This window comes from Oncorhynchus clarkii, chromosome 13, assembly GCF_045791955.1.
Source record: "Oncorhynchus clarkii lewisi isolate Uvic-CL-2024 chromosome 13, UVic_Ocla_1.0, whole genome shotgun sequence".
In the NCBI taxonomy this organism is placed as follows: Eukaryota; Metazoa; Chordata; class Actinopteri; order Salmoniformes; family Salmonidae; genus Oncorhynchus; species Oncorhynchus clarkii.
This window is the reverse complement of record NC_092159.1, coordinates 31,586,750-31,614,162: the sequence shown is the minus strand read 5'-3', so window position 1 is coordinate 31,614,162 and position 27,413 is coordinate 31,586,750. Positions and strand designations below refer to the sequence as shown.

Sequence of the window (27,413 nt, the reverse complement as noted above, 5' to 3'; positions counted from 1 at the left end):
CATCTGCCAGGCTGTCATTTTAGGAGCTCATTAAGGGCTATCAGATCAAACGTCAGTTATGTCCGCCGCTGGCATCGTCTTTGTGCACAGGGTTGGGCCCCAAATACGGAGGGCATTGTGGAAACTAATTACAAGCACCTCGGTTACAACATGCCTTGGCACGACCCGGCTGGGTTGACCCGGGGTAGATTTACTCAACAAGCAAATAAAGTGGCATCAATCATCCTATGAGTTGGGCATAGAGGAGCATCAACCATATCAGAGGACTCAATTATAAAAATGTTACCTTTACACCCACCTGCCCATGTAATTTTGAAACCTTTGACAGTGTAAATAGTGTCACTGCTGTTTTGCTTTAAATACCGTGCAGTTAACAGTTACTCATCGAAACTGTGAGTCTCCACCGTTACATTTAAAATTGTGCATATTTCATTGGTGTGTGTGTGTGACGTTGCATAGAGGTTGAGGTCTTATTTTTACACTTCTAATAATAGTACGACAAATCTTTATACATCAACCCACCTCTCAAATAAATGCCCTATATATCAGGGCTGCCCACTGACCGCTAACACCATTTGCTTTGGCTGACTAAAGGGCAATAGTGGGGAGATTTATTATTTCTGCCCCCCCAAAAAAACCTCCTTCAAAAACATATTTTCCAGATCTTAAAGTTCAGCTGTAATAAACACTTGTGTGCCTGATCAAACTGCAGCTGCCAGAGGTGTGCCAAAAGAGAATAGTGATGGTTACCCCTGACATTTAACGGCACAGTCCCAAAGACCCACGAGACCTCGGAGGAGTTCGACAAGAGAAAAGAACATGCCATCACGCCTAATCCAGAATGTGTTTCAAGAAAACATTTCAGCTGCTTATCCTCCATCCTCACATGTGTCATAGACCAGAGTGACCCTCGCTTTCATACGAGTAGTTGCCATTGCTTTAACAAGACACATACACAGTAGGAACAGATGGCAGTATAGGAAATAAGGACTGGGTTTTGATCGAACCAGCAAATTTGTACAAGCTCTGAAAGTACTACACAAATTGGATGAAATGTTGGAAATAAGATTAGAATACTATAGGCATAATTAAATGTTTCAGAAAATAATGCACTTCCATTGCTGCAAATGGTGATTGATCTTATTGTATGCGTTTGGTTATTCTCGCTTCCTCATCTCTGCGATATAGCCGGCTGTAGCATCCCCTATGCCCTGTGTGATATAGCCTTCTGTGGCGTTGCCTATGTCCTGTGTGGGCGCTGTTGGCTTACGAGAGTTCACTCAACTTACAAATGTACCTCACGTGAAAGGTAATATAACCAAGAAAATAATCTATACTAGCGTCAGCAGCCCAAACACTGGCTGTGTAGCAAAGTAAACAAACCCAAATATTAGATCGCCGGCTCTCCAGGTACATAGACCATTCTCCAAATAACTATAAAACAAGTTACATTTGTAATCAATGTGAACTATTCCTCTAACTGAAACCTCCTTGGAAGCAGGCCATATTCCAGTACTTAAAGGCAAAGGATGTTTCACATTATACACTGTAGATCTTAATCACGACACAGGACCATCTTGTCAGGGCTCACAATATGGTTTTGATGTATAAGTATCTGAAGACATTTTTATTTCCCCCTCTGAAGCCCCAGAAATCAAAATGGTGATATTTCAAACAATACACTGAGCCTTGCATTTAAAAACAGTCCAATAAGACTGGGGGCTCTTTTCCACTTAATTATAGTATGAAAACCACACTACAGCATAGCATGCTTCTCAGTCATCTTAGTTTAGAATAAACAAAAAATGTGAGTGCAATTCAGAGGAAAGGGACTTGTCAAGTGAAATGATACTACTTCTGTCTTTGCAATTACAGTGAGTGCTTCTAAAGTATTTTTCCCAGACCAATCCTGATTTCCATAACAATGGAAGGAGATGGTCCCCCTCCAGTTCTAAAGATCAAGCAGGCCCCTCAACTACCTGTGAAGTCTCTTGTCAGGCTGCTTTTATCTCCTGGGTTCCCATGCAAATGTGGTCCCATTTCCTCCAGAGACCCTGAGGCCAACGACAACACCCCAACACACTTTTTCTCCATGTCTCCAAAAAGATACAAATCCATTCCCTGACTGTTTCTGCACACCTCCACTTACCTACAAGATAAAAATAGATATACTGTAGTCATACATTGGGGCATTGCGGAAGGACCAAAGCAAAAGCATTGAGCTGGAGCCATGTCACTTCTTTGCACAAGCTTACCTTAAACTTTTACAGGCGGCTTTAGCCTGCAGCATAGCTAAATTACCCTTCTACACGCTGTACTACAGTATTTGCCTTAGCAACATATCCATAGGGTCCTATAATTCAGTTATATGATCTCTATGAACATATCATTCCTGACAATCAGCCTGTGCTGCCCAATTAGAATTGGAGCTATGATTCCTTATTGATGTAACTTGTAAAATCCACTTCAATCAGTGTAGATGAAGTGAAGAAGACCAGTTAAATAAGGATTGGAGACATGGATTGGGTATAGGTGCCGTTCAGAGGGTGAAAGGGCAAGACAAAAGTGCCTTTGAACGGGGTACGGTGGTAGGTGCCAGGCGCACCGGTTTGTCTCAATAACTGCAATGCTGCTGGGTTTTTCATGCTCAACATTTTCCTGTGAGTATCAAAAATGCTCCCTCACCCAAAGGACATCCACTCAACTTGACACAACGGTAGGAAGCATTGGAGTCAACATGGGCCAGCATCCCTATGAAAAGCTCTACCATGTAGAGTCCATGCCCCCAACAAATTGAGGTTGTTATGAGGGAAAGAGGGGTTCAACTCAATATTAGTTAGGTGTTCTTAATATGTTGTACACTCACTGTAGGCCAGTCACTCCCCCCACACTCTTCAGCCCAGGTCTGGCCATATTCTATGAAAGACCCTGTTGAATCAAGCTGAGCAGTAGGGAAACTTCTGAAGTCAGGTCATGCAAACATGAATTTTGCAGACAACCAATATTGATAATTATTCTGCCTTCTGCCCAAAAACAGTTTTGAGTCATGGTCCTGTTATGAGCTCTACTAAGCTCAAATGACATACTGTAAAATGCATATTGTTATGGAAATAGCAGCATTACCATGTGTGACATTGGAAGACAGTTCTTTGAATGCCCTGCAATGCTGTCAAGTCAAAGACCAATGCTCAAGGGGATAGAATATTTGGTCATGACATTATCTAAACTAACCAACTGGACATTAAAAAAATACAAGATTGGTAGCACGATTTTCACTGATTATGTTTTTGGAACATGGAGTTTTTTGGGGAGTGGGTGACAACGAGCTTACTGCCGTTAAATATTACACTAGCCTTTCGTTGAATAAAAGGGTTACATTTTTTGAAAACCAAGACAACGTCGTTTCAACTTGTTTGTGGGCACTTACAACTTGGGTTATTGGATAAAGTACTATACTCTAGTCACCAACATTTTTCTGAAATAAAGCTTGTTTGTTACATTGAAGTAGTAGTCCATATTATAGAGTATTGTACCGAGCGATAAGCACACTTTCAGATAACTTAACATGTATAACACCCGGCGGGCTTGTGGCCACTTGGTGTCTTCTTACCTTTGGTGAAAATAAGAAAGAGAGTCGTGGTGTGTATGGTCGGCATGACTCCTTGTCTACGCCTATTCGCCGAGTTCAGGTTACTCTCTTTGAAACCATTATTTTCTGTGGACGGTAACTCCATAATAGAACTCCAGCAAAGTAAGCCACAACTAAGTTAAATCATTCGCACAAGAAAACGAGCCCCAAAACCAAGGGAAGTCAGCGCGAAAACCAGAACTATCAGCGTTTCACAAGACCTCTAAAAAGTACTCCAACGAGAAACGACTGCTTTGTCTAGTGGTCGTCCGATGATGCGACTGTTGCACGATCAATTTGTAAATGTGAAGACGTGGGCCCTATTCCATTATTTCAAATAATGGCAAAAAGAAAGAAAGCTGTCTACATAAAATTACTTCGACACTATTGAATGAAAGTAGCCTTTTTATTTTACTCTCCCCTTCGCTCCCACATTGGATGAGAAGCTTCCGGTGTTTGAAGAAGAGAGGGAGGGGTGAGGGGATGGTGGGCACTAAATAATATTTTTTTTAAAGGTAGCGTTAGTAGGCCAAACGTGTTTGCACTTTTCTATGCAAACATTTTATTTTTATTTTTATTTAGCAGGTAAATTGACTGAGAGCACATTCTCATTTACAGCAACAACCTGGGGAATAGTTACAGGGGAGAGAAGGGGGGATGTATTTGATTTGGTTCCCTTTTAGTCCTCATTTGGACTAATCTTCCAAGAGTCCTTAAACATTAAAAAACTATTTGTAATATGATCACATTTTTCACACGCTGTTACAAACAGACATAATAGACTTACATATTGACCCGATAAATACTCTAACAGTCTAAAAAGATAGATTGATTCTTCATCTACCATAGTCAAGCACAACTTTCCTATGTATTATATTTAAATGGTTTGAAAGCATTGTTTAAATGTATATATAGAAAGGTTTCTGGTTTGCTCAGTTAAATTATTACATTTCTTTATTGCTCTTGTGGCAGACCAGGGGGTTTGATCAAGACGTTTACACAGATCAGACACGGACAGAGTGTGATTAGCTCAGTTTCAAGGGTGTTTATTAAATAATAAATCAAAAGAAAAGGATCGGTCTCCCCCATGAGACCCTCTCTGGGATACCGTCTTCTGGGCTCCGTCTTGCTGTATCCTGCCGGGCACACAAACTCAACTCCCTGTCTTAGCTCGGGCACCGTCTCCAACTACACGGAAGTCAACCTACTTCCCCCAGTCCGCAGCATCTGTTTGAGCATTTTTTTAAAGCGCTTGACGAGTCCAACCGTCTGCGGGTGAAAAACGGAGGTCCGGATCTGCTAGATCTGCAGGAGGGCACACAACTCTTTCATGAGGCGGGACATAAACGCCGTACCTTGGTCTGTCAAGATCTCGTTCGGGATGCCCACCCAGCGAAAGAAGTGGAACAGCTCCCGGGTGATTCCCTTGGATACCACCGCCCATAGGGGAATGGCCTCGGGATACCGGGTGGCATAATCTACTATCACCAGGATGTACCTGTGTCCTCATGCTGTTTTTACCAGGGGTCCCACTATGTCCATGGCGATGCATTCAAAGGGCACCCTGATGATCGGTAGGGGGACCAATGGGCTTTGGAAGTGGGCTTTCAGGGTTGTGAGTTGACACTCCGGGCAGCTGCGACAGTAGTCTTCCACGGCCCTCCTCATCCCGGGCCAGTGGAACCGGGTGCCGATCCGTTCCGGGTCTTCTCCATTCCCAGGTGCACCCCCAACAGGTGGGTTGTGGGCGAGCTGAAGAACGGTTCCCACGTACCGTCGGGGCAGCAACAATATCTCTCGAAGTTCCCCCTGTTGGTGCGACACCTGATACAGGTAAAGGTTATGCTTGATTTGGAAATGGGGGTATTGCCAGTCACTCACCCCCAGAAGTAGCTGTCCATCCACCGCTGTCACTTGGGCAGCGGAGGCTTTCAAGTTCGAATCCTCCCACTGGGCCGTCCCGAACTGTCCCCTTAGTTGGCCCCCTGCGGGGGTCTCGAGTGGCTCCTAAAAATCGAGGGCTTCGACTCCGGAGCCGTAGACACATGCTGGTTAACCGGTTGCTTCCGGGCCGCACAGACTATTGGTCATCCCCGCTCTCTTCTTCGGCCGGCTCGTACCTTCTTCCTCAACTCGTGCCCCCATAGGGCCGCGAACAGCGGACAATCCTGTCCCCCTAGGAGAGGTACCGGCAACTCTGGCACTGCACCCACTATCATCTGGCAGCTCCCTTGTGGTGTCACGAGGTTGATCCATACGGTTGGATATCGCTTTGTGTCACCGTGAACACAGGAAATGGACATCTCCCTACCCCTTTCGGTCTCCTGGTTCAACAGGCTCGTGGTTACGAGCGTAACCATACTTCCGGAGTCCAATAGTGCTTCTGTGTCGTGTCCGTCAACCTTCACCGGGACTATGGGTGTAGTTGATTCAGGGTGCACCCAACAGGAGGTGACATAGTTCACGACGTGACCCACCTCGCCTCCGGGGCTAGCTGATGGCATCGACTCCTCTCAAGCCGGGCATTTCCAGGCAATGTGTCCCCGGGCGCCACACTCAAAACACCTCCTTTGGTCTCCATCTACCTGGGGTCGTCGGTGACGGGTCGGCCCTACCCCAGCCGTTTCTCTATGGGTTTGTGGTCCTTTGGCCCTGCCGACTGTCGGGTTCAGGGTACACCGCGGTGGGGCTGTCCTTCCGTCCCCTCGGGCAAGTCACTGACTCGTCCCGGCTCCCATTAAGCAGGGCCTGCGTGTTATGATGCGTCTCCACTGCTTCCAGGAGGCCCTCCAAGGTCTGAGGCGAGGTCTAGGTCTTGACATCATCGTCTTCCGTTAGTTGGTTGGGATGTGATTCAGGACGCACCTCCTTGCAGCTTCCCGATTTCCTCAACGAGGCGGACATTTTGTAATCGCTGTTCCTCCAGCGTTGGTTCCTGAACTGACTGTTGTGCTTGTTGGGCCCGGACGAATGGAGCTATCAACTTGTCCAGGCTGATGCTGTGTAAATGTCAACCCTGATCTGACCATGTTATCAGATTGCCCGCATTCTCCACCACTTGTGGCAGGCCAGGGCGTTTGGTCAAGACAGATCAGACATGGACAGAGTATGATTAGCTCGGTTTCAAGGATGTTTATCAAATAATAAATCAAAAGAAAACGATCAGTCTCCCCCATGAGACCATCTCTGGGATACCGTCTTCTGGGCTTCGTCTTGCTGTATCCTGTCGGGCACACAAACTCAACTCCCTCGTCTTAGCTCGGGCACTGTCTCCAACTACACGGAAGTCACCTTACTTCCCCCAGTCCTCTCCTGTGTGCTGCCCTTCTGGTAGCTTTATGGGGCTTGTACAGCTGGTGAGCAACCAGCCCTTGATTGCTCACCAACTCCCCAATCAGCCTCAATTAGTCCTGGGCAGAGAGCCCGTCGAGACCTGGCACGTCCAGCAGATGGAGCCGTCGCCTCGTTATGTATACTCCGTCTGTCAATAGGCCTTGACGAGTCTCCCGCCGGTGGCTGACCTGCTGTACGCCACACTCTACATCAAAATGTTATTTTGCCTATTTCTCTTTTCTGTCTGGATAACACATAGATGGTGGACAATCTATTCCTGATATTTACTGAATGTCTGTCTCTTACCAACTGAATACCTTTGTGAATAGAGTTTGGCTGTTTTAAATGTTGTATAGTGTGATGAAACAGGCAGGGAGCAGGTCTCGAATCCTCAACCTTCTAATCCGAAGTCCAGCGCGCTATCGACTGTGCCCCAAAAGCATGCTCGAGCGGCAAAGTCAATATCCACGCTTATAAACCCAGGGTCGTTCCACTACTCCCTGATATTTTCCAAATCTACTTGTAGAGCTTGCTGTACATGTTGAAACGATTGTATTGCTGTATAAATTGTAGTATTATCTGCAAATATAGTAGCTTGAGTTTCAGATAAGGCATAAGGAAGGTCGTTGGTATATATTAAGTAAAGAAGTGGCCCAAGGCAGCTGCCTTGCGGTATTCCAGGGTTTAAAGCATGAGGTAAAGAAAATGAACCATTGACATAGGTGGACTGTTTCCTGTCAGTTTTATATGACTGTACCCAATTCAGTGCTACCTCCTTAAAACCATAATGCATTAATTTTGTCAAAATTATTTCATGATCCACTAAATCAAATGCTGCACTAAAATCAAAAAATTGTACACCCACAAACCTGCCATTATCCATAGCATTGAGCCACTGGTCAGTCATGTCAACCAATGCAGTGGTAGTGGAATGTGTTTTGTGTCACGCTCTGGCCATAGAGAGGCTTTTTATTCTCTATTTTGGTTAGGCCAGGGTGTGACTAGGGTGGGCATTCTATGTTCTTTTTTTCTATGTTTTTGTATTTCTTTGTTTTTGGCCGGGTATGGTTCTCAATCAGGGACAGCTGTCTGTCGTTGTCGCTGATTGAGAACCATACTCAGGTAGCTCTTGCCCACATGGGTTTTGTGGGTAGTGATTTTCTGTTTAGTGTGTTTTGCACCAGACGGAGCTGTTTCGGTTGTTTCTTTTGTTCCTTGTTGTATTTAGTGTTCAGTTTATTAAAATAATGATGAACACTTACCATGCTGCATCGGGGGTGTCCTCGGATGGGGCCACAGTGTCTCCTGACCCCTCCTGTCTCAGCCTCCAGTATTTATTCTGCAGTAGATTATGTGTCTAGGGCTAGGGTCAGTTTGTTATATCTGGAGTACTTCTCCTGTCCTATTCGGTGTCCTGTGTGAATCTAAGTGTGCATTCTCTAATTCTCTCCTTCTCTCTTTCTTTCTCTCTCTCGGAGGACCTGAGCCCTAGGACCATGCCCCAGGACTACCTGACATGATGACTCCTTGCTGTCCCCAGTCCACCTGGCCGTGCTGCTGCTCCAGTTTCAACTGACCTGAGCCCTAGGACCATACCCCAGGACTACCTGACATGATGACTCCTTGCTGTCCCCAGTCCACCTGACCGTGCTGCTGCTCCAGTTTCAACTGTTCTGCCTTATTATTATTCGACCATGCTGGTCATTTATGAACATTTGAACATCTTGGCCATGTTCTGTTATAATCTCCACCCAGCACAGCCAGAAGAGGACTGGCCACCCCACATAGCCTGGTTCCTCTCTAGGTTTCTTCCTAGGTTTTGGCCTTTCTAGGGAGTTTTTCCTAGCCACCGTGCTTCTACACCTGCATTGCTTGCTGTTTGGGGTTTTAGGCTGGGTTTCTGTACAGCACTTTGAGATATCAGCTGATGTACGAAGGGCTATATAAATACATTTGATTTGATTTGATCTTGGTCCTCACCTTCTCCCACCTACGACAGTCGTTACATTTTGCGATAAGCATGCTGATTGGCTGTAATCAGATCATTCTTAACCATGTTGTCCCATATTTGTCTATTCACAATTATCCTCCAATATCTTACTGAGTGCAGGGAGTAGACTAAATGGTCGACTATTGGCCGGAGTAATGGGTTCTTTGCTGTCTTTCGGAATAGAACACAGTTTTGCATGCTTCCATACATTTGCAAACATCCCCTTTTCCACTGACCATTTACATATTTATTTCAGCATAGCGAAGTAAAAAATTGTCCATAAGATCATAACCTGTACATTTACCATCAGGTAATGACTTCAATAGTTTTAACACCTCCTCTACTGACACCATTTGTAGACTAAAAGAGCAGGTCTTGTTGCTCATAATATGATCATCAATCCATTGGACAATAGCTTGTTTGGAAGAATGTATGTTTACATTATCACTCAGTAAATACATTTTCTTTGTAAAAAAATTTTTGCAAAATTATTGGCAATATCAGCTGGCTTTGTTATTGTTCTCCCGCCAACCTCCACACTAGATGGGCATGATGAGATAGATGTACAAGTATGCCCTTAACTCTATTCCACACATTTTAAGAATAATTTTTACAATCAATAAAAGCATTTTTGTAAAATAACATTTTTTTTTCTTAAGATTTAATTTATCTGCATAATTACCCAATGTTCTATAATTCTGAACATCAGTTTCTAGTTTAGATTTGGCTGCTAAGACTTTTGCCATATTTCTTTGAGAAAAAGCCTCACCCAGTTCATCATCACTCCATAGAGATGGACGACCCCCAACTGTCCTCTTTCTTACTGGGGCATGATGGTCCATTACCTCAGTGAGAAAATCAATAAAACATTCTGTAGTGTGATTTAAATCATCCTCTTGATAAATCAGCTCCCAGGGAACAGCAGCCAAATCATTTTGAAATAGCTCATGATTAAAGGTTTTACAATTTCTCTTGACCACAATCCTTGAGGGTTTCTTTGGAACCTTGGTGTTCATGGTTATGGTCACAATATTATGGCACTGATCTGGCTTTTAAGCATTGCAATGGTATATTACAGAAGATCAGATCAATGCATGTGTCTGAACGATGACCCATCTTAATTGATGATCTAGTAGTATCATTAACCACTTGTTTCACAGTTCTCAGCATATCTCATCAATTTAGTTATATTTGAATTATTATGATCCTTCCAATTTATATTAAAATCACCCAAGATAAACACATCTCTGTTACTATCTGTGACCTGGTCAAACCCAGTGCATCATTTATCCAGATAGGACACCTTAGAGCTAGGAGGTCTATACACACATCCTACCAATATGGGTGCCTGGTGAGGCAGAGGTACCTGAGCCCATAGTGCCTCTATTTGACATACATTATGGTCATCCCTCCTCTTAAAAGGTATATGATTCTGAGTGTACAGTGCTACACCCCCACTATTCCTGTCCTTTCTAAGTAGACTATTTCCTTGAATGTTCATTTGCCCATCATTTACAGCCAAAATATGACTATTATTTATGTTGACCAAGTTAAGAACCTCATGTGTTTTGTTAGGAAGGCTACATACATTAAGCTATATGCAACCCTTTCCTTATCAAGTGGAGATCAATTGAGCATGTATTCATTATAGTGGAGATCAATTGAGCATGTATTCATTATAGTGGAGATCAATAGATAATGTATTCATTATAATGGAGGTCAATAGATCATGTATTCATTATAGTGGAGATCAATTGAGCATGTATTCATTATAGTGGATATCAATAGATCATGTATTCATTATAGTGGAGATCAATAGAGCATGTATTCATTATAGTGTAGATCAATAGATCATGTATTCATTATAGTGTAGATCAATAGATAATGTATTCATTATAGTGGAGATCAGCAGAGCATGTATTCATTATAGTGTAGAGCAATAGATCATGTATTCATTATAGTGGAGATCAATAGATGGGCGGCAGGGTAGCTTAGTGGTTAGAGTGTTGGACTAGTAACTGAAAGGTTGCAAGTTCAAATCCCCGAGCTGACAAGGTACAAATCTGTCGCCAGAATTGAAAATAAGAATTTGTTCTTAACTGACTTGCCTAGTTAAATAAAGGTAAATTATAGTGGAGATCAATAGAGCATGTATTCATTATAGAGGAGATCAATAGAGCATGTATTCATTATAGTTGAAGTTGTCATGATACACTACAACACAAACTGAAATTTAAAATTTGAATTAAAATAGCCAGGGAGTAACTCTAGAGTCCTGATATCTATAGTCCTGGACCCCTACAAATCAGCCGGACTAGACAATCTGGACCCTTTCTTTCTAAGATCTGCCGAAATTGTTGCAACCCCTATTACGAGCCTGTTCAACCTCTCTTTCGTGTTGTCCGAGATTCCTAAAGATTGGAAAGCAGCTGCGGTCATCCCCCTCTTCAAAGTGGGGGACACTCTTGACCCAAACTGCTACAGACCTATATCTATCCTACCCTGCCTTTCTAAGGTCTTCGAAAGCCAAGTCCACAAACAGATTACCGACCATTTCGAATCCCACAGTACCTTCTCCGCTATGCAATCTGGTTTCAGAGCTGGTCATGGGTGCACCTCAGCCCCACTCAAGGTCCTAAACGATATCTTAACCGCCATCAATAAGAAACAATACTGTGCAGCCGTATTCATTGACCTGGCCAAGGCTTTCGACTCTGTCAATCACCACATCCTCATCGGCAGATTCGATAGCCTTGGGTTCTCAAATGAATGCCTCGCCTGGTTCACCAACTACTTCTCTGATAGAGTTCAGTGTGTCAAATTGGAGGGCCTGTTGTCCGGGCCTCTGGCAGTCTCTATGGGGGTGCCACAGGGTTTAATTCTTGGGCCGACTCTCTTCTCTGTATACATCAATGATGTCGCTCTTGCTGCTGGTGAGTCTCTGATCCACCTCTACGCAGACGACACAATTCTGTATACTTCTGGCCCTTCTTTGGACACTGTGTTAACAACCCTCCAGATGAGCCTCAATGCCATACAACTCTCCTTCCGTGGCCTCCAACTGCTCTTAAATACAAGTAAAACTAAATGCATGCTCTTCAACCGATCGCTGCCTGCACCTGCCCGCCCATCTAGCATCACTACTCTGGACGGGTCTGACTTAGAATATGTGGACAACTACAAATACCTAGGTGTCTGGTGAGTCTGGAAGGAGAGTTTACAGTCTTAACATCTCCAATCTAAAGTTAAATCTAGAATTGGCTTCCTTTTTCGCAACAAAGCATCCTTCACTCATGCTGCCAAACATACCCTCATAAAACTGACTATCCTACCGATCCTCGACTTCGGCAATGTCATTTACAATATAGCCTCCAATACCCTACTCAATAAATTGGATGCAGTCTATCACAGTGCCATCCGTTTTGTCACCCCATATACTACCCACCACTGTGACCTGTACGCTCTCGTTGGCTGGCCCTCGCTTCATACTCGTCACCAAACCCACTACTGGCTCCAGGTCATCTACAAGACCCTGCTAGGTAAAGTCCCCCATTATCTCAGCTCGCTGGTCACCATAGCAGCACCCACCTGTGGCACGCGCTCCAGCAGGTATATCTCTCTGGTCACCCCCAAAACCAATTCTTCCTTTGGCCGCCTCTCCTTCTTGTTCTCTGCTGCCAATGACTGGAACGAACTACAAAAATCTCTGAAATTGTTAACACTTATCTCCCTCACTAGCCTTAAGCACCAGCTGTCAGAGCAACTCACAGATTACTGCACCTGTACATAGCACATCTATGATTTAGCCCAAACAACTACCTCTCCCCCTACTGTATTTATTTATTTATTTATTTTGCTTCTCCACCCCATTATTTCTATCTCTACTTTGCACATTCTTCCACTGCAAATCTACCATTCCAGTGTTTTACTTGCTATATTGTATTTACTTTGCCACCATGGCCTTTTTTGCCTTTACTTCCCTTATCTCACCTCATTTGCTCACATTGTATATAGACTTATTTTTCTACTGTATTATTGACTGTATGTTTGTTTTACTCCATGTGTAACTCTGTGTTGTTGTATGTGTCGAACTGCTTTGCTTTATCTTGGCCAGGTCGCAATTGTAAATGAGAACTTGTTCTCAACTTGCCTACCTGGTTAAAAAATACAGTTGGATTAAAATAGCCAGGGAGTTACTCTAGAGTCCCGATACAGTTGGATTAAAATAGCCAGGGAGTTACTCTAGAGTCCCGATACAGTTGGATTAAAATAGCCAGGGAGTTACTCTAGAGTCCCGATACAGTTGGATTAAAATAGCCAGGGAGTTACTCTAGAGTCCCGATACAGTTTAAATAAAATAGTCAGGGAGTTACTCTTGAGTCCCGATATAGTTGCCCGTTGATATAAAGTTTATCCATCACCATGGAGACTCGTTGATTCAGGCAACGCTTTTCCTTCATGATGGGATAGTTTTTTTCTCCTTTCATTGATCTCGGTGGGGAAGTGATCATTAATTCCAAAATCAGTGTTTCTGAGTCCTCTGCCCATGTTCTTGGTCATTTCCTTTTGCTTAAATTTGTCAAAACATGCAATAATAGCCCGTGGCCTATTCCCAGAGGCCTTACCCATTCTATGGACTTTGGAGAAAGTGACATTACACACAACATCCGTGGGCAGTTTCAGTTGAGTTGACATAAAGTCTCAGACAGTGTGCTCACAGCCTCTGCTGTTGTCATTCTCCGGTATCCCTTAACATATTAGATTGTCCCACATTGATCGACACTGTACATCAAGCAAGGTTTCTATAAGTTGTTTGTTCTCCCTTTGCACCACCAATGAGCCAATTGTAAACTGGGGATGATTAGGCTGCCATGATGGTATGAAGGCTAGATAGGGAATTTAGCCAGGACACCAGGGTTAACACTCCTACTCTTACAATAAGTGCCATTGGATGTTTAGTGACAACAGAGAGTCAGGACACCCGTTTAACATCCCATCCGAAAGACAGCACCCTACACAGGACAATGTCCTCAATCACTGCCCTGGGACATTGGGATAGTTTTTTAGACCAGAGGAAAGGGTGCTTTCTACTGGCCCTCCAACACCATCTGGTCTCCCATCCAGGAACTGACCAGGACCAACCCTGCTCAGCTTCATAAGCAAGCCAGCAGTGGGATGCAGTAATATGAGAAGCACACATTTTTCTGTAGGCCTAAGCACATACAACTTGTTTTGATTATTTTGTTTGTAGGCCAAGGCTATATTTCAGGCTACATCCTTAACGATTTAAAATACATCTCAAATGTATTAAAAAATGTAATGCAGACAAGGTAGTTGTCAAAAAGGGGTACTTTTGTCGTTTTAGTTGTGTAAGGTTTTTGGACAGAGGCGGAATACTAATAAGACAAACTATGACCTAGCCAAATAACCAGAAATATATCAAATGGTAACTGACAGGTATGTGCACATTTTTGTTGTTGAGTTCATCTGAGTGGAATCAATCATCTCCTTCACACCATTTTATTTATTTATATTTTAATTTTACATAAAAATACAGGTCGTAAAGTGAAAAGATTCTAAAAGCTGTATACAGTGTCTTCAGTATGTATTCACTCCGCTTTACTTGTTCCACATTTTGCTGTGTTACAAAGTGGGATTCAAATGGTTTTAATTGTAATTTTTTTCTCATTGATCTACACAAAATACTTAGAATCCCTTTCGGCAGCAAACACAGCTGTGAGTCTTTTGGGGTAAGTCTCAGAGCTTTGCACACCTGCATTGAACAATATTTGCCCGTTATTCTTTTAAAAATTCTTCAAGCTCTGTCTAAGTCATTGTTGATCATTGCTAGTCAGTCATTTTCAAGTCTTGACATAGACTTTTAAGCAGATTTAAGTCAAAACTGTACCTAGGCCACTCAAACATTCTATGTCGTCTTGGTTAGCAACTCCAGTGTATATTTGGATTTGCGATTTAAGTTATTGTCTTGCTGAAAGGAGAATTTGTCTCCCAGTGTCAGTTGGAAAGCAGACTGAACCAGGGTTCCTATAGGATTTTGATTGTGCTTAGCTTTATTCCACTTATTTTTATCCCAAAAAACTCCCTAGTCCTTGCCGATGACAAGTATACCCATAACATTATCAAATCAAATTGTATTTGTCACATGCGCCAAATACAACAGGTGTAGGTGACAACAAGGTGACCTTACAGTGAAATGCATACTTACAAGCCCTTAACCAGCACTGCAGTTTTAAGAAAAATAAGTGTTAAGTAAAAAATAGATAAGAAAAAAATGTAAGTGACAAACAATTAAAGAGCAGCAGTAAAATAACAATAACGAGACTGTATACAGGGGGTACCGGTACAGAGTCAATGTGAAGGCTATATACAGGGGGTACCGGTATAGAGTTAATGTGGAGGTTATATACAGGGGGTACCGGTAGAGAGTCAATGTGGAGGCTATATACAGGGGTACCGGTACAGAGTCAATGTGGAGACTATATACAGGGGGTACCGGTAGAGAGTCAATGTGGAGGCTATATACAGGGGGTACCGGTAGAGAGTCAATGTGGAGGCTATATACAGGGGGTACCGGTAGAGAGTCAATGTGGAGGCTATATACAGGGTTTTACGGTACAGAGTCAATGTGGAGGCTATATACAGGGTGTTACGGTACAGAGTCAATGTGGAGGCTATATACAGGGGGTACTGGTACAGAGTCAGTGTGCGGAGGCACTGGTTAGTCGTGGTAATTGAGGTAATACATACATGTAGGTAGATGCAGCCAACACCATGCTTGAAAATATGACGACTGGAACTCAGTGATGTGTTGTTGCTCCAAACATAATGCATTGTATTCAGGCCAAAAAGTACATTTCTTTGCCACATTTTTTGCAGTATTACTTAAGTGCCTTGTTGCAAACAGGATGCATGTTGTGGAATATTTTTTATTTTGTCCAGGCTTCCTTCTTTTCACTCTGTAATTTAGGTTAGTATTGTTGAGTTACTACCATGTTGTCGATCCATCCTCAGTTCTCACATCACAACCATTCAACTCTGTAACTGTTTTAAATCCCTGAGCGGTTTCCTTCCTCTCCTCTCAAGTTAAGAAGGACGCCTGTATCTTTGTATTGACCCCAGATACACCATCTAAAGCCTAATGAATAACTACACCATGCTCAAATAGGTCATTTTTCTTTTTCTTTCACATGTACCAATCAGTGCCTTTCTTTGCAAGGCATTGGAAAACCTCCCTGGTCTTTGGGGTTGCATATGTAGTTGAAATTCATTAGTCAATTGAGGGACCTTACAGATAATTGTATGTGTGGGGTACAGAAACTGCGTAATCATTCAAAATGAATGTTAACCACTATTATTGAACACAGAATGAGTCCATGGAACTTATGTGATTTGTTAAGCAAATTTCTACTCCTGAATGTATTTAGGCTTGCCATAACAAAGGGGTTCAATACTTATTGACGCAAGGCATTTCAGCTCTTCATTTTTTATTAATTTGTAAAAATAAAAAAAATAAAAGATCCACTTTGACATTATGCAGTATTGTGTGTAGATCAGTGACACAACATCTAAATTGAATACATCTTAAATGCAGGCTGTAACACAACAAAATGGGGAAAAAGTAAATGGGGTGTGAATACTTTCTGAAGGCACGGTATGTTTTTAAGTGTAAATGTATATCAAATCTCCATTAACTTACACTGGCAATCTTTTAAGTAGTTTAAAGATGCACTATAAAGAAATCTCTCTGTTTGCTAAAATTCCAAATGTTGGTTTGTAACAAAACAAGCAAAAATAGTGTAGAGGGATCATTGTACCATCTAATCTGCTGTGAAATATATTTTTCATAACCAAAAATATAGTATTTTCAGCTGTTTGAAGTTATTGTACAAAACAGAAAGTAAAAGAGGTAAAAACAAAACTTATGAACAGAAGCATAGAAATAACACACATAGAACAGATCTACTACATCTTAGACTTGCTTTCAATGAGAATGAATGATCTATAACTCCTCACAATTCTATTTGAATTTGCAGCTTTAAATTGAAGCAACCCACTACAATTCACACTGAAATGTTGAAATGTATGCATTGAAAACAGCATAGAAATACAAGGTCACAAAAGAGAAGCCGGGTACAATTTTAACATATCAAATGTATACCGTACTAATTACTGGAGAATACAAACAAATACACACTTATGCTGGGAAATATATTTTAAAAAAGAGGCAAGCACAGTAAGAGCACATCATTTGGCCATGCTGAACAGACAGGTTCATAAGTCACTTAAATTAAACTTCCATTCCCCAACCATCATTAACTGTAGCTATGAATCTTCAAAAAGCTTGAACCTTCCTCAAAACCTAAAGAGCCTGGTCCCAGTCTCAGCTCCATTTACAACTAACCTCACCAAAACCAATCTATTCATTTGTGAGATATTCGCTATTCACCAATAAGCAAATAAACAGACAAAAAACATAATACAAACGTTACTGTTTGGTTGACACCTAGTGGCAACTGAAGGTAACAAATTACCAATCTGTCAATCATTTTGTGGCTGGGGGAAGGGGGATAGTCATTTACTTATTAGGACACGTATACCCAAAATCCCTACACCAGCCTCAAAATGTAGGTAAAGTAGCAAAGTGTGGGCAAAATTCACTAGAAGGATAAAACTTAATGACAGTTAAGAGTAAGAGAACACCCACATATCATAGCAAGTAACTTTGAATGACAAAGTTGTGTCAGAATTACCTATGGATGACAATAGGTTAAACCTGGATGCCTACTCTAGTCAACTGCAAATACAACATATTTCTAGTAAGGCCTATAAGACATTAAAAAAAAACATTATAGTATCAACATCATTAAGAAAAAAAGTATTAAAATGCGTGCACTCACTGCTATAAATCGCTCTGGATAAGAGTGTCTGCTAAATGACTCAAATGTAAAACGGACTGTGACATTATGTGACACCAGTTTGCAATGATTAGATGATATAATTTTTTTTAAACATAAAAAGCAAGAAAAATAAAGATAAAACATGATGGAAATATAAGAGTTAACTCTTGTAATGCCCAGACAGTTTTTCACAGAGATACAATATACTTGTATTTTTTGGTTGTGTACATGGTAGAAATGCCACTGAAGTTAGTATTTTCTTGTGCTCCCATAGAGCATAGAAAAGCATACCATCTCAGTGAATGTTAAATAAGTATTTTCCTGCCATACTGTCTACCTAATACCATCTTTAAAGTAATCTTGTCATGTTTACCTCTAAAACCAACCCAAGAGCCATTCCTCCCATTTTAATCCATACTCTATCCCCATGACAGGAATCATCTGGGTTGTGTTGATTAGGGCACGCAAAAACAAAAACAATTAAAAAAAAAAAACATTTTGCACTGGAAACTGAAAATGAGTGTTGCTTATTGGACCAAGTCCAGGTAGTCCCTCCCTGTTTGTCCCTTTTATTCTATTTAACGGCAAATGAACACGACCCTAGAGGCACGAGGGGGGGGGGGGGGGGTCAGGGTGATACAGGAGGGGACAGGTGGATGTTATAAGAGATTTAGGGGTCTCGTCGGATGAACCAGATCTCGTTCCTGCGACAGGACACCCCAGGGTTGTCGTAGACAGCCACCATGTAGGAGTAGCGATGCATCTCCTCGCTGGGGCCCAGCATCTCCCACAGCAGGTTAATTTGAGGCATGATTGTCTCCTCCGTGGTGGTGCCGAAGAAAGTCCTACAGAAGGCCGCATTTATTATTCGTGTTTAAATAAATACTATCATTACTGCTATTATCTGATTTTTTTTTTTACCTATAGTATTTTAACCAGATATCTTACCAATGCAAAGTAGTGTGTGAGTCTAGCTAGTACGTATCCATTATTTATTGAAGTTAACATTATTGTTTGGGTTGATTCCCCACACACAGATTAAGCCAGTACTGGACCAAAACAAATGCTCAATGTGGACTCCATTGTAAGTGCTTTTTAATACAGGACTAGGCTTAATCTGTGTCCGGGAAACCAGCCAGTATAGTTAAAAAAACAAACATGGATATTATCACTAATCTGACTAATTATTTCCACCCATTTTGGCTAGACATTGTCTATCTAAATCCATTGTCTATTTTTACATGTCGATATGTAAATAGGTCAGAATAGGTCTCCAAACCACAGGCGAAGTAGAATATGCCTCAAATCAAGCCTGGGGCTTGAGTATCGAAGTCAGCCAGAGGTGAGAGTCCTTACCTGGTGATGACTCGTAAAGCCTCCCTATGGAGTATGGTGATGTCTAGGTCAGTCGGCTGGGGCGGGTTGGCCTGGAACTCAGCAGGCAGGTAGTATGCAGTCAAGATGTCTTTCTGAAAGCCATTGCCGTCCTCCAGCATTTGGATACTGTTCACAATGGGTACAGTCATTCCCAAATAGCGTCCTGTCGATACAAGAGTGTGCTATTATAATTACTCACTGTTACCCTGTTACCCTTACTATACACTATACTTAGGTCTATGGTAAGGATTAGGATTACTGATGTAAGTACAGCAAGAATGACTAATTAATATACAATAGAGTATAGGCCCCAAATCAATCAATTGTAGATGCACTGTACTTAAGATTATGATAAGGGTTAGGGTTACTGCTGTAAGTCCAGTGGAACAACAAGTGATTACAATATAGTTGTAACAATGAGTGATTACAATAGATTTTTCACTATACTTACATCAATAATTACACAGTAACATGAACACTAAGCCCTTACCAACAGAGTTCTCCTTGCAGATGAATTTCATGAGTTTCATGAAGCCCATGGAGATGCTCTGCTCGTACAGCTTCTCCCCTTTAGTGATGCACGCCCACTTCCCTGCAGGGTACACCCGCTCCTCAAACAGCACCTCGCCCAGCTGCAGAAATAGACAAACACACACTTCGTAATCCAGGGAATATAAGAGATCTTTCACTTCACTTTGCACTCGAGCAATGGCATGGATGCTCAAGCTGAAACACACACGCGCGCACACACACACACACACAACATAAATTGCACTCAAGCAAATACATGGATGGTCATAAGGCAACACGCACACAGATTTTACACACCACATTGCACTCAGGCATTTACACAAATCCGTTTGAACATACACACAGCTTTCATTATTTATTTATCATTCAAAACACTCAAAAGTACATATGCCAGACACTCAAAAGAAAGACAAGAAAATGGCTTCATTTAGCTTTTACTACAGACTTTCCTTCACTTCAAAATGGAACATCCAGCCAACATATCTGCCATTGTCATCCTGACCTAAGATTGGTAACAAATGGAAGGGACACATACTGTACCTTTTCATGCAGAGAGACGGAGGTAAAGGGGATCTGCTCTCTTTCTTGGGTTTGGTTCCGTCGAGTAAGCTCTTGAATTGGTCCTGTCATTTCTATCAAAACAACACAGGGGTCCTCTTCATTTATTTTAAAGTTTACAGAGAGCAGCCTGAGCGCAAACCTCACTGGTAAAAACCTCACCGGAACCAAGTGAAGTGGGGGGATACTCGTCATTGGCTTATGCTTTATAAAAGGAACCCAGGGCTATTGTCAAGTATTCAAGTCTCTAGGAAAATGGGCCTGCTCTAATATCTATAAGCTTCTTACTAGACCTCAAACTGATGCCCATTTGAGTACGCCATGATAGAGACTTCAGTACACACACTATAGCAATCAAGTCATACTGCTGTTTTGCAGACGGTTTGGAATGTGGAAGATAAAACAATGTGCCGTAAAACAATGCACCGATATTGTTGAAATGTAGCCATCATTTTCTGGGACTTTGTTTAGCCGTCTTTGCTTATGGACAGGATGTAGCAACTAGAATCTGAGATTTTATTTAAACTATAGGAAGAAACCATGTCCTGTTGCAACGAGTTTGATTTCTCAGATTGATTGTCTCCAAATACACTGCTGCCAAGCAACTACCTCGAATGGGACTATTTTACTCCACCGCCTATCTCGCTTACCTCGGGGGACGGACACCTGGTGTGTGCTGGCGATCGCCTGCCAATGGGTGTACAGCCTCTGCTGCTCGTCGTCCTCCATTGGATCAGGGTTGTCAGTGATGTCATTGTCCAGTTCTTCATCCTCCAATCCGTCGAGATCCTCGAGGGAGATTAGTGCCATTGTTTTCGTCCACAGCCCGGGCAGATCTGCAAATACAAGACCAAGAAGACAAGGGTGATTGTTAACTTCTTTGGGACTGGGGGGCAGTATTGAGTAGCTTGGATGAATAAGGTGCCCAGAGTAAACTGCCTGCTACTCAGTCCTAGTTGCTAATATATGCATATTATTATTAGTATTGGATAGAAAACACTCTGATGTTTCTAAAACTGTTTGAATTATGTCTGAGTATAACAGAACTCATTTGGCAGGCAAAAACCTGAAAAAAAATCCAACCAGGAAGTGGGAAATCTGAGGTTTGTAGTTTTTCAACTCATTGCCATTCCAATATACAGTGTCTGTGGGGTCATTTTGAACTTCCTAAGGCTTCCACTAGATGTCAACAGTCTTTAGAATCTTGTGTCAGGCTTTTACTGTGAAGGGGGGCTGAATGAGAGGGGATTGAGCAAGGTGTCTGGCAGAGTGCCATGGGCTCGTGACGCGCGTTCATGTGAGAGTTACCTCGCGTTCCATTGCTTTTCTACAGACATTATTGAAGATTTATGATAAAAACATCCTAAAGATTGATTCTATACTTCGTTTGACATGTTTCTACGAACTGGAACTTAACTTTTTGGACTTTTCGTCCGACCTTTCCGCTGGACTTGCACGCGCGTCGTGAGTTTGGATTTGTTTACCAAACGTGCTAACAAAAGGAGGACATTTGGACATAAACTATGAACTTTATCGAACAAATCAAACAGTTATTGTGGAACTGGGATTCCTGGGAGTGCATTCTGATGAAGATCATCAAAGGTAAGTGAATATTTATAATGCTATTTCTGACTAATGTTGACTCCACAACATGACGGATATCTTTATGGCTTGTTTGGGCTCTGAGCGCTGTACTCCTCATCAGATGAAGAAGATCGTTACAGAACTACCCACCAGAAAAGGACCAAGCAGCGTGGTAACAAGGAGCAGAGGGTTCTCGACTCCTGGACTTGGGAGGAGATACTAGACGGTAAGGGAGGCTGGGGAATATGAGCGATATGAGGTAAGGCAGGCAAGAGAGGCACACGGGGAGATTGGCGGAGTCAGGCGATAGACCTGAGCCAACTCCCCGTGCTTACCGGGAGAGGCGTAGTACTGGTCAGGCACCGTGTTATGCGGTGAAGCGCACGGTGTTGCCAGTGCGCTATAGGTGCGCTATAGGCCAGCCCCCCGCAAGTGCCATGCGAGAGTGGGCATCCAGCCAGGGCATGTTGTGCCAGCTCAGCGTGTTTGGTCTCCGGTACGCCGTTTCTGCCCAGGGTATCCTGCGCCGGCGCTGTGTCTCCGGGCGCTGGGAGGGTGCAGTTTGCCCTATGCCTGCCCTCCGCCCGTGCCGGACAAATGTGGGCATTGAGCCTAAGGGAGAGGTGTGAGTGGTATGCACCAGATCTCCAGTGCTTCCCCACAGCCCGGTTCAACCTGTGCCTGCACTCTGGAGGGTCCGGGCTAAAGTGGTCATCCAGCCTGGAGGAGTGGTGCCAAGGCTGCGCACCAGAGCTCCGATGCTCCCCCACAGCCCTGTCCATCCTGGTGCCTCCTCCACGCACCAGGCCTCCTGTAGGTCTCCCCAGCCTGGTGGGTCCTGTGGCAGCCCCACGCACCAGGCTGTCTCTCCGTCTCCTCCCTCCAGGTTCTTCCGCCTGTCCGGAGCTGCCAGAGTCTCTCGCCTGTCCGGCGCTGCCAGAGCCGCCCGCCTATCCAGCACTGTCAGAGTCTCCCGTCTATTCGGGGCCCGCTATAAGGGTCCCCAGTCCGGGGTCGGCGCTCCAAAGGCGCCACCTAAGTGGGCCAAGACTAAGGTGGAGTGGGGTCCACGTCCCGCGCCGAAGCCGCCACCGCAGACAGATGCCCACCCAGACCCTCCCCTATGGGTTTAGGTTTTGCGGCCGGAGTCCGCACCTTTGGGGGGGGGGACTGTCATGACCTGACCTTAGTTCCTTTTTTATGTCTCTATTTTAGTTTGGTCAGGGCGTGATTTGGGGTGGGCATTCTATGTTTTTGTTCTATGTGTTATAGTTCTATGTGTTTGGCCTGGTATGGTTCCCAATCAGAGGCAGCTGTCAATCGTTGTCTCTGATTGAGAACCATACTTAGGCAGCCTGTTTTCCCACTATGGTTGGTGGGTAGTTGTTTTCTGTGTCTGTGTTTCACCATACAGAACTGTTTTGATTTTCATTGTTTCACTTTGGTTATTTAGTTTTTTTGGTCCGATCTTTCATACTCCTCATCAGATGAAGAAGATCATAACACGCACAGCAAGCAGTACCGGAGCGACAAATCTAGGTCCGAAAGGTTCCTTAACAGCTTCTACCCCCAAGCCATAAGACTGCTGAACAAATAATCAAATGGCCACCCGGACTATTTACATTGCCGCCCCACCCTTTGTTTTTACACTGCTGCTCCATGCTGTTCATTATCTATGCATAGTCACTTTACCCCTACCTACATGTACAAATTACCTAGACTAACCTGTAATCTGCACATTGACTTGGTACCTGTACCCCCTGAATATAGCCTCATTCTTGTCCTTTTATTGTGTTACTTTTATATATTTTATTTTATTTTAGTTTATTTAGTAAATATTGTCTTAACTCTATTTCTTTAACTGCAATGTTGGTTTGTAAGTAAGAATTTCACAGTAAGGTACCTGTTGTATTCGACGCATGTGACAAATACAATTTGGTTTGAAAAGCTAATTTATGCTTCATCTGGAAATGTTGTTCGGAGTCTCCGAACGAAGGGTGTGACGCAATTGTGGAGCCTCTGGAGGTTTGCGTAGGCCAAATTGAGGTAACAATGCGAAGGGCTCCGCATAGCTCTGTATTGACATGTTGGTTGGCATTAGGTGGGGGCGGTTCATCCTGCATAAACATAAACATGGAGAACTTTGATGAAAGTCTATCAGAACTAGTTGACAAATAAAATACATATTTATGATACCTCATGTAGGGATTTCAAAGACACAAAAAGGAGTTAGAACTCCTGGAAGGAGATAAGGGAGGATTTGTAAACAATCAACAAATCTTATCAAACAAAGTGGATATTTGTCAAATCCATGTGGTTATTAAAATCAGATTCTTATATATTTGGCTGTTTTCGCTGCATAACATTTAGAAGTTGTCCCTTTTCCGGGTTAGAAGTGCTGATATGCTCCCATTCATATAAACTGGTAGCATAGCTCGCATTCAGAAATCAGTGGTGGTATTCAGTCACTTTTAACTGTAAGCAGTTGATTGATGACATGAACATGTATTGGGGTTGACATCCATACAAGGATTATACTCTGATGTTTACCTCAACATAGTGTGAAATAAACAATAGCCTGAATGTAGCCTAATTTTGCTGGGGGGTATCGGGGAGATGCAGGTGGAAAACCGGTGCAGTATTTTTACTTCATGATAGAATTGGCTGAGCTCCTACTCCAACATATCAGAAGAGGTAAGGTCTTGTCATTTCGTTTCGCCAGTTGTTTGTAATTAGCTGAAAGGCTATCACTACGAGTGGTGCACAGCAGACCAATTTATTGGATGCGTACGACAGCTCCCCAAAGCGCAAGCAGTACGAATGCTTAGACTTCTGCCGAGGTCGCATCTCAGTAAATGCTTTACTGCCGCTAGAGATCAGATTAACCATACATCGGCTTTTACCCCACATAATTAAACTCAATTTATTACGGCAACCGGGCTGCACATTACTCAACACAAACCAAACACAAAAACACTATACCAGCGCGCGCTAACAAAACCACTAAAAGGAGTGCACAACAGCACAGCCTTCATTAAGGATTTTAATGCAACATCCGATTAATCATCAGACAATTAAATGGGCAGTGAACTCACTACCGTGTTCGAGAGCGTCAAATGCATTGTGGGTAAATGGTGACACTGGCTGATCAACAAATAATAATGAGTTGTTATTTGTGATGCAAGGTCATTTGTAGATCAGTCAGTCGGCAAGTCGCCTGCAAAGTCGAACAAACACACTGACTGCAATGCATGACAGCAAAAGTAGGTCAACCCTAGGGAACCAGCACACCCAATAACGCGGCAAAAATGTCACTAGGGGTTGCTTGAACGCATGCCATGAAGTTAATAGGCTTTAGGATAGACAGCTCATCGTTTACATTTTTATTTTTTTTACAATCATTTATATTGGTTAAGCCGCAATCGGTTATTAATTGTGTAGAATCTGTGGACTTTTCGGACATTTAGCTATACATTTGTTATATTCTTCCCTGAACCCTAGTTTAGACCAACTCGTTTACCCGAATGTAACATTTAGTGATAAAGTCGGCGTTCTTACCTGGTCAACAAAGTAAAGGATTGTATTTGAGCACTACTTCTTCTGATCTACTGTACAATCAAAACAGGACATATACATTCAATGCCGCACTAGTTTTCTGCCAGCAGCACTAACGATGACGTCAGTTTTGTATGCTAATAACAATTCCTTCAAAATAAAAGCCCGCATTCCAAAACATTAAAATGTGGATAACTATTTCAAAAGATACAGTATTACATTTTAATCAATGTCCCATTTTTATTGTGCATAAAAGCAAACGCAAAAAGGACTTTATGAAAACAATTACAAATATGCTTCTAAAAACCTTTTGTAAGACCACTATCAAAAACCACAATGTTCAGATCGGTATGTTCACAACATTGGACTGTGGAGAAAAACGATTCTATGCGCTGAGTCAAAAGAGAGGTTGGTAATTCTCAGTAGAGTAGGGTCTGTAGAATCGATATATGGTGTTATTTTTTGATGGACTGAAGTCTAAATACCAAGCCACACTTTCCACTCGACCTACAGACCCGACTGAGTATTCCCAACCCACTTTTACCTCAGCATATACAGCAGTTTATATCTATAAACCCATAGAGTATGTAATTCATATGCAGTGTATTGGATTGTAATGAATGTAGCGGCTGAAGTAATGAGTCACCAGCACTCTGTATTAAACCCACTGCCCAGCACAAGAGACCAATTTAAGTTTTGCAGACTCTATATTGAGTAATTCCGATTACATATTGTATTTTGTTAAGTGTATAGTGACTGCCCCTAAAAAGCAACCAATCACTTTGAAAATGGCCTATGTGGCTTCGATATGAGTCAGAAACATTTATTCTAGTGTCAAAATTGACTACAAAGTTTGTCATAAAGGCAGTCTCGTAAAAAAATGTTTTTTTTTTTTTTTACATGTCTTTTTCTGTTTGACTGTTGAGCAATACATCCTTGCCTAGTCATGTCAAGTTATGTGGATCTATGTATGTGGAAATGTTTAATTGTGGAAAAACTACACTGATGAAAAATATAAACGCAATATGTAAAGTGCTGATCCCCATGTTTCATGAACTGAAATAAAAAGATCCCTGAAATTTTCCATAAGCACAAAACCCTTATTTCGCTCAGATTTTTTTGCAACAATTAGTTTGCATCCCTGTTAGTGAGCATTTCTCCTTTGCCAAGATAATCCATCCACCTGACAGGTGAGGCATATGAAGAAGCTGAATTAACAGCATGATCATTACACAGGTGTACCTTGTGCTGGGGACAATAAAAGGCCACTAACGTGTGCAGTTTTGTCACAACACAATGCCACTGATGTATCAAGTTGAGGGAGCTTGCAATTGGCATGCTGACTGCAGGAATGTCCATCAGAGCTGTTGCCAGATAATTGAATATTAATTTCTCAACCAATGTCGTTTTAGAGAATTTGGCAGTACATCCAACAGGCCTCACAACCGCAAACCACATGTATGGCGTTGTGTGGGCGAGCTGTTTGCTGACGTCAACGTTGTGAATGGAGTACCCCATGGTGGCGGTGGGGTTATGGTATGGGCAGGCATAAGCTACGGACATCAAACACAATTGCATTTTATCGATGGCAATTAGAATACATTGATACAGTGACGAGATTCTGAGGCCCATTGTTGTGCCACTCATCCACCGCCATCACCTCCTGTTTTAACATGACAATGCACGGCCCCATGTCACAAGGATCTGTACACAATTCCTGGAATCTGAATATGTCCCAGTTCTTCCATGCCCAAAATTCATTGAGCATGTATAACAGTGTTCCAGTTCCCGCCAATATCCATCAACTTCCCTCAGCCATTGAAGAAGAGTGGGACAACATTCCACAGGCCACAATCAACAGCCTGATCAACTTTATTCGAAGAACATGTTGTGCTGCATGAGGCAAATTGTCACACCAGATACTTACTGGTTTTCTGAT

The 27,413-nt window shown here is 42.6% G+C and overlaps 2 protein-coding genes across 2 annotated transcripts in view; both read right to left on the bottom strand.

Moving 5' to 3' along the window:
- The window catches only part of LOC139364525 (inactive tyrosine-protein kinase 7-like), a 40,242-nt gene extending 36,186 nt beyond the window's left edge, over nt 1-4,056 (bottom strand). Inside the window, exon 1 of the mRNA XM_071101318.1 lies at nt 3,611-4,056. Coding sequence (XP_070957419.1) covers nt 3,611-3,734 — 124 coding nt within the window. The 5' untranslated portion in view covers nt 3,735-4,056. The remainder of the gene's footprint in view (nt 1-3,610) is intronic.
- A 12,383-nt stretch (nt 4,057-16,439) lies between these two features.
- On the bottom strand, nt 16,440-25,610 carry LOC139364524 (heme-binding protein 1-like). The gene is made up of 6 exons (XM_071101317.1): nt 25,478-25,610; nt 20,986-21,171; nt 20,318-20,409; nt 19,737-19,878; nt 19,226-19,409; nt 16,440-18,714 (listed from the first exon to the last, which is right to left on the bottom strand). Exons 2-6 carry the CDS (start codon nt 21,143-21,145, stop codon nt 18,540-18,542), a joined length of 753 nt encoding a protein of 250 aa, XP_070957418.1. The 5' UTR covers nt 21,146-21,171; nt 25,478-25,610; the 3' UTR covers nt 16,440-18,539.
- Between the last annotated feature and the right edge of the window lie 1,803 nt (nt 25,611-27,413).

Bases quoted from the DNA above. Each gene is read 5' to 3' on its own strand.
- LOC139364524 (XM_071101317.1), bottom strand. From the start codon at position 21,145: ATGGCACTAATCTCCCTCGAGGATCTCGACGGATTGGAGGATGAAGAA. The intron at 20,410-20,985 runs GTAAGCGAGATA...TTGTTTTGATAG, and splicing joins CCAGGTGTCCGTCCCCCGAG to AAATGACAGGACCAATTCAA. The intron at 19,879-20,317 runs GTACAGTATGTG...CTATTTCTGCAG, and splicing joins CCGTCTCTCTGCATGAAAAG to CTGGGCGAGGTGCTGTTTGA.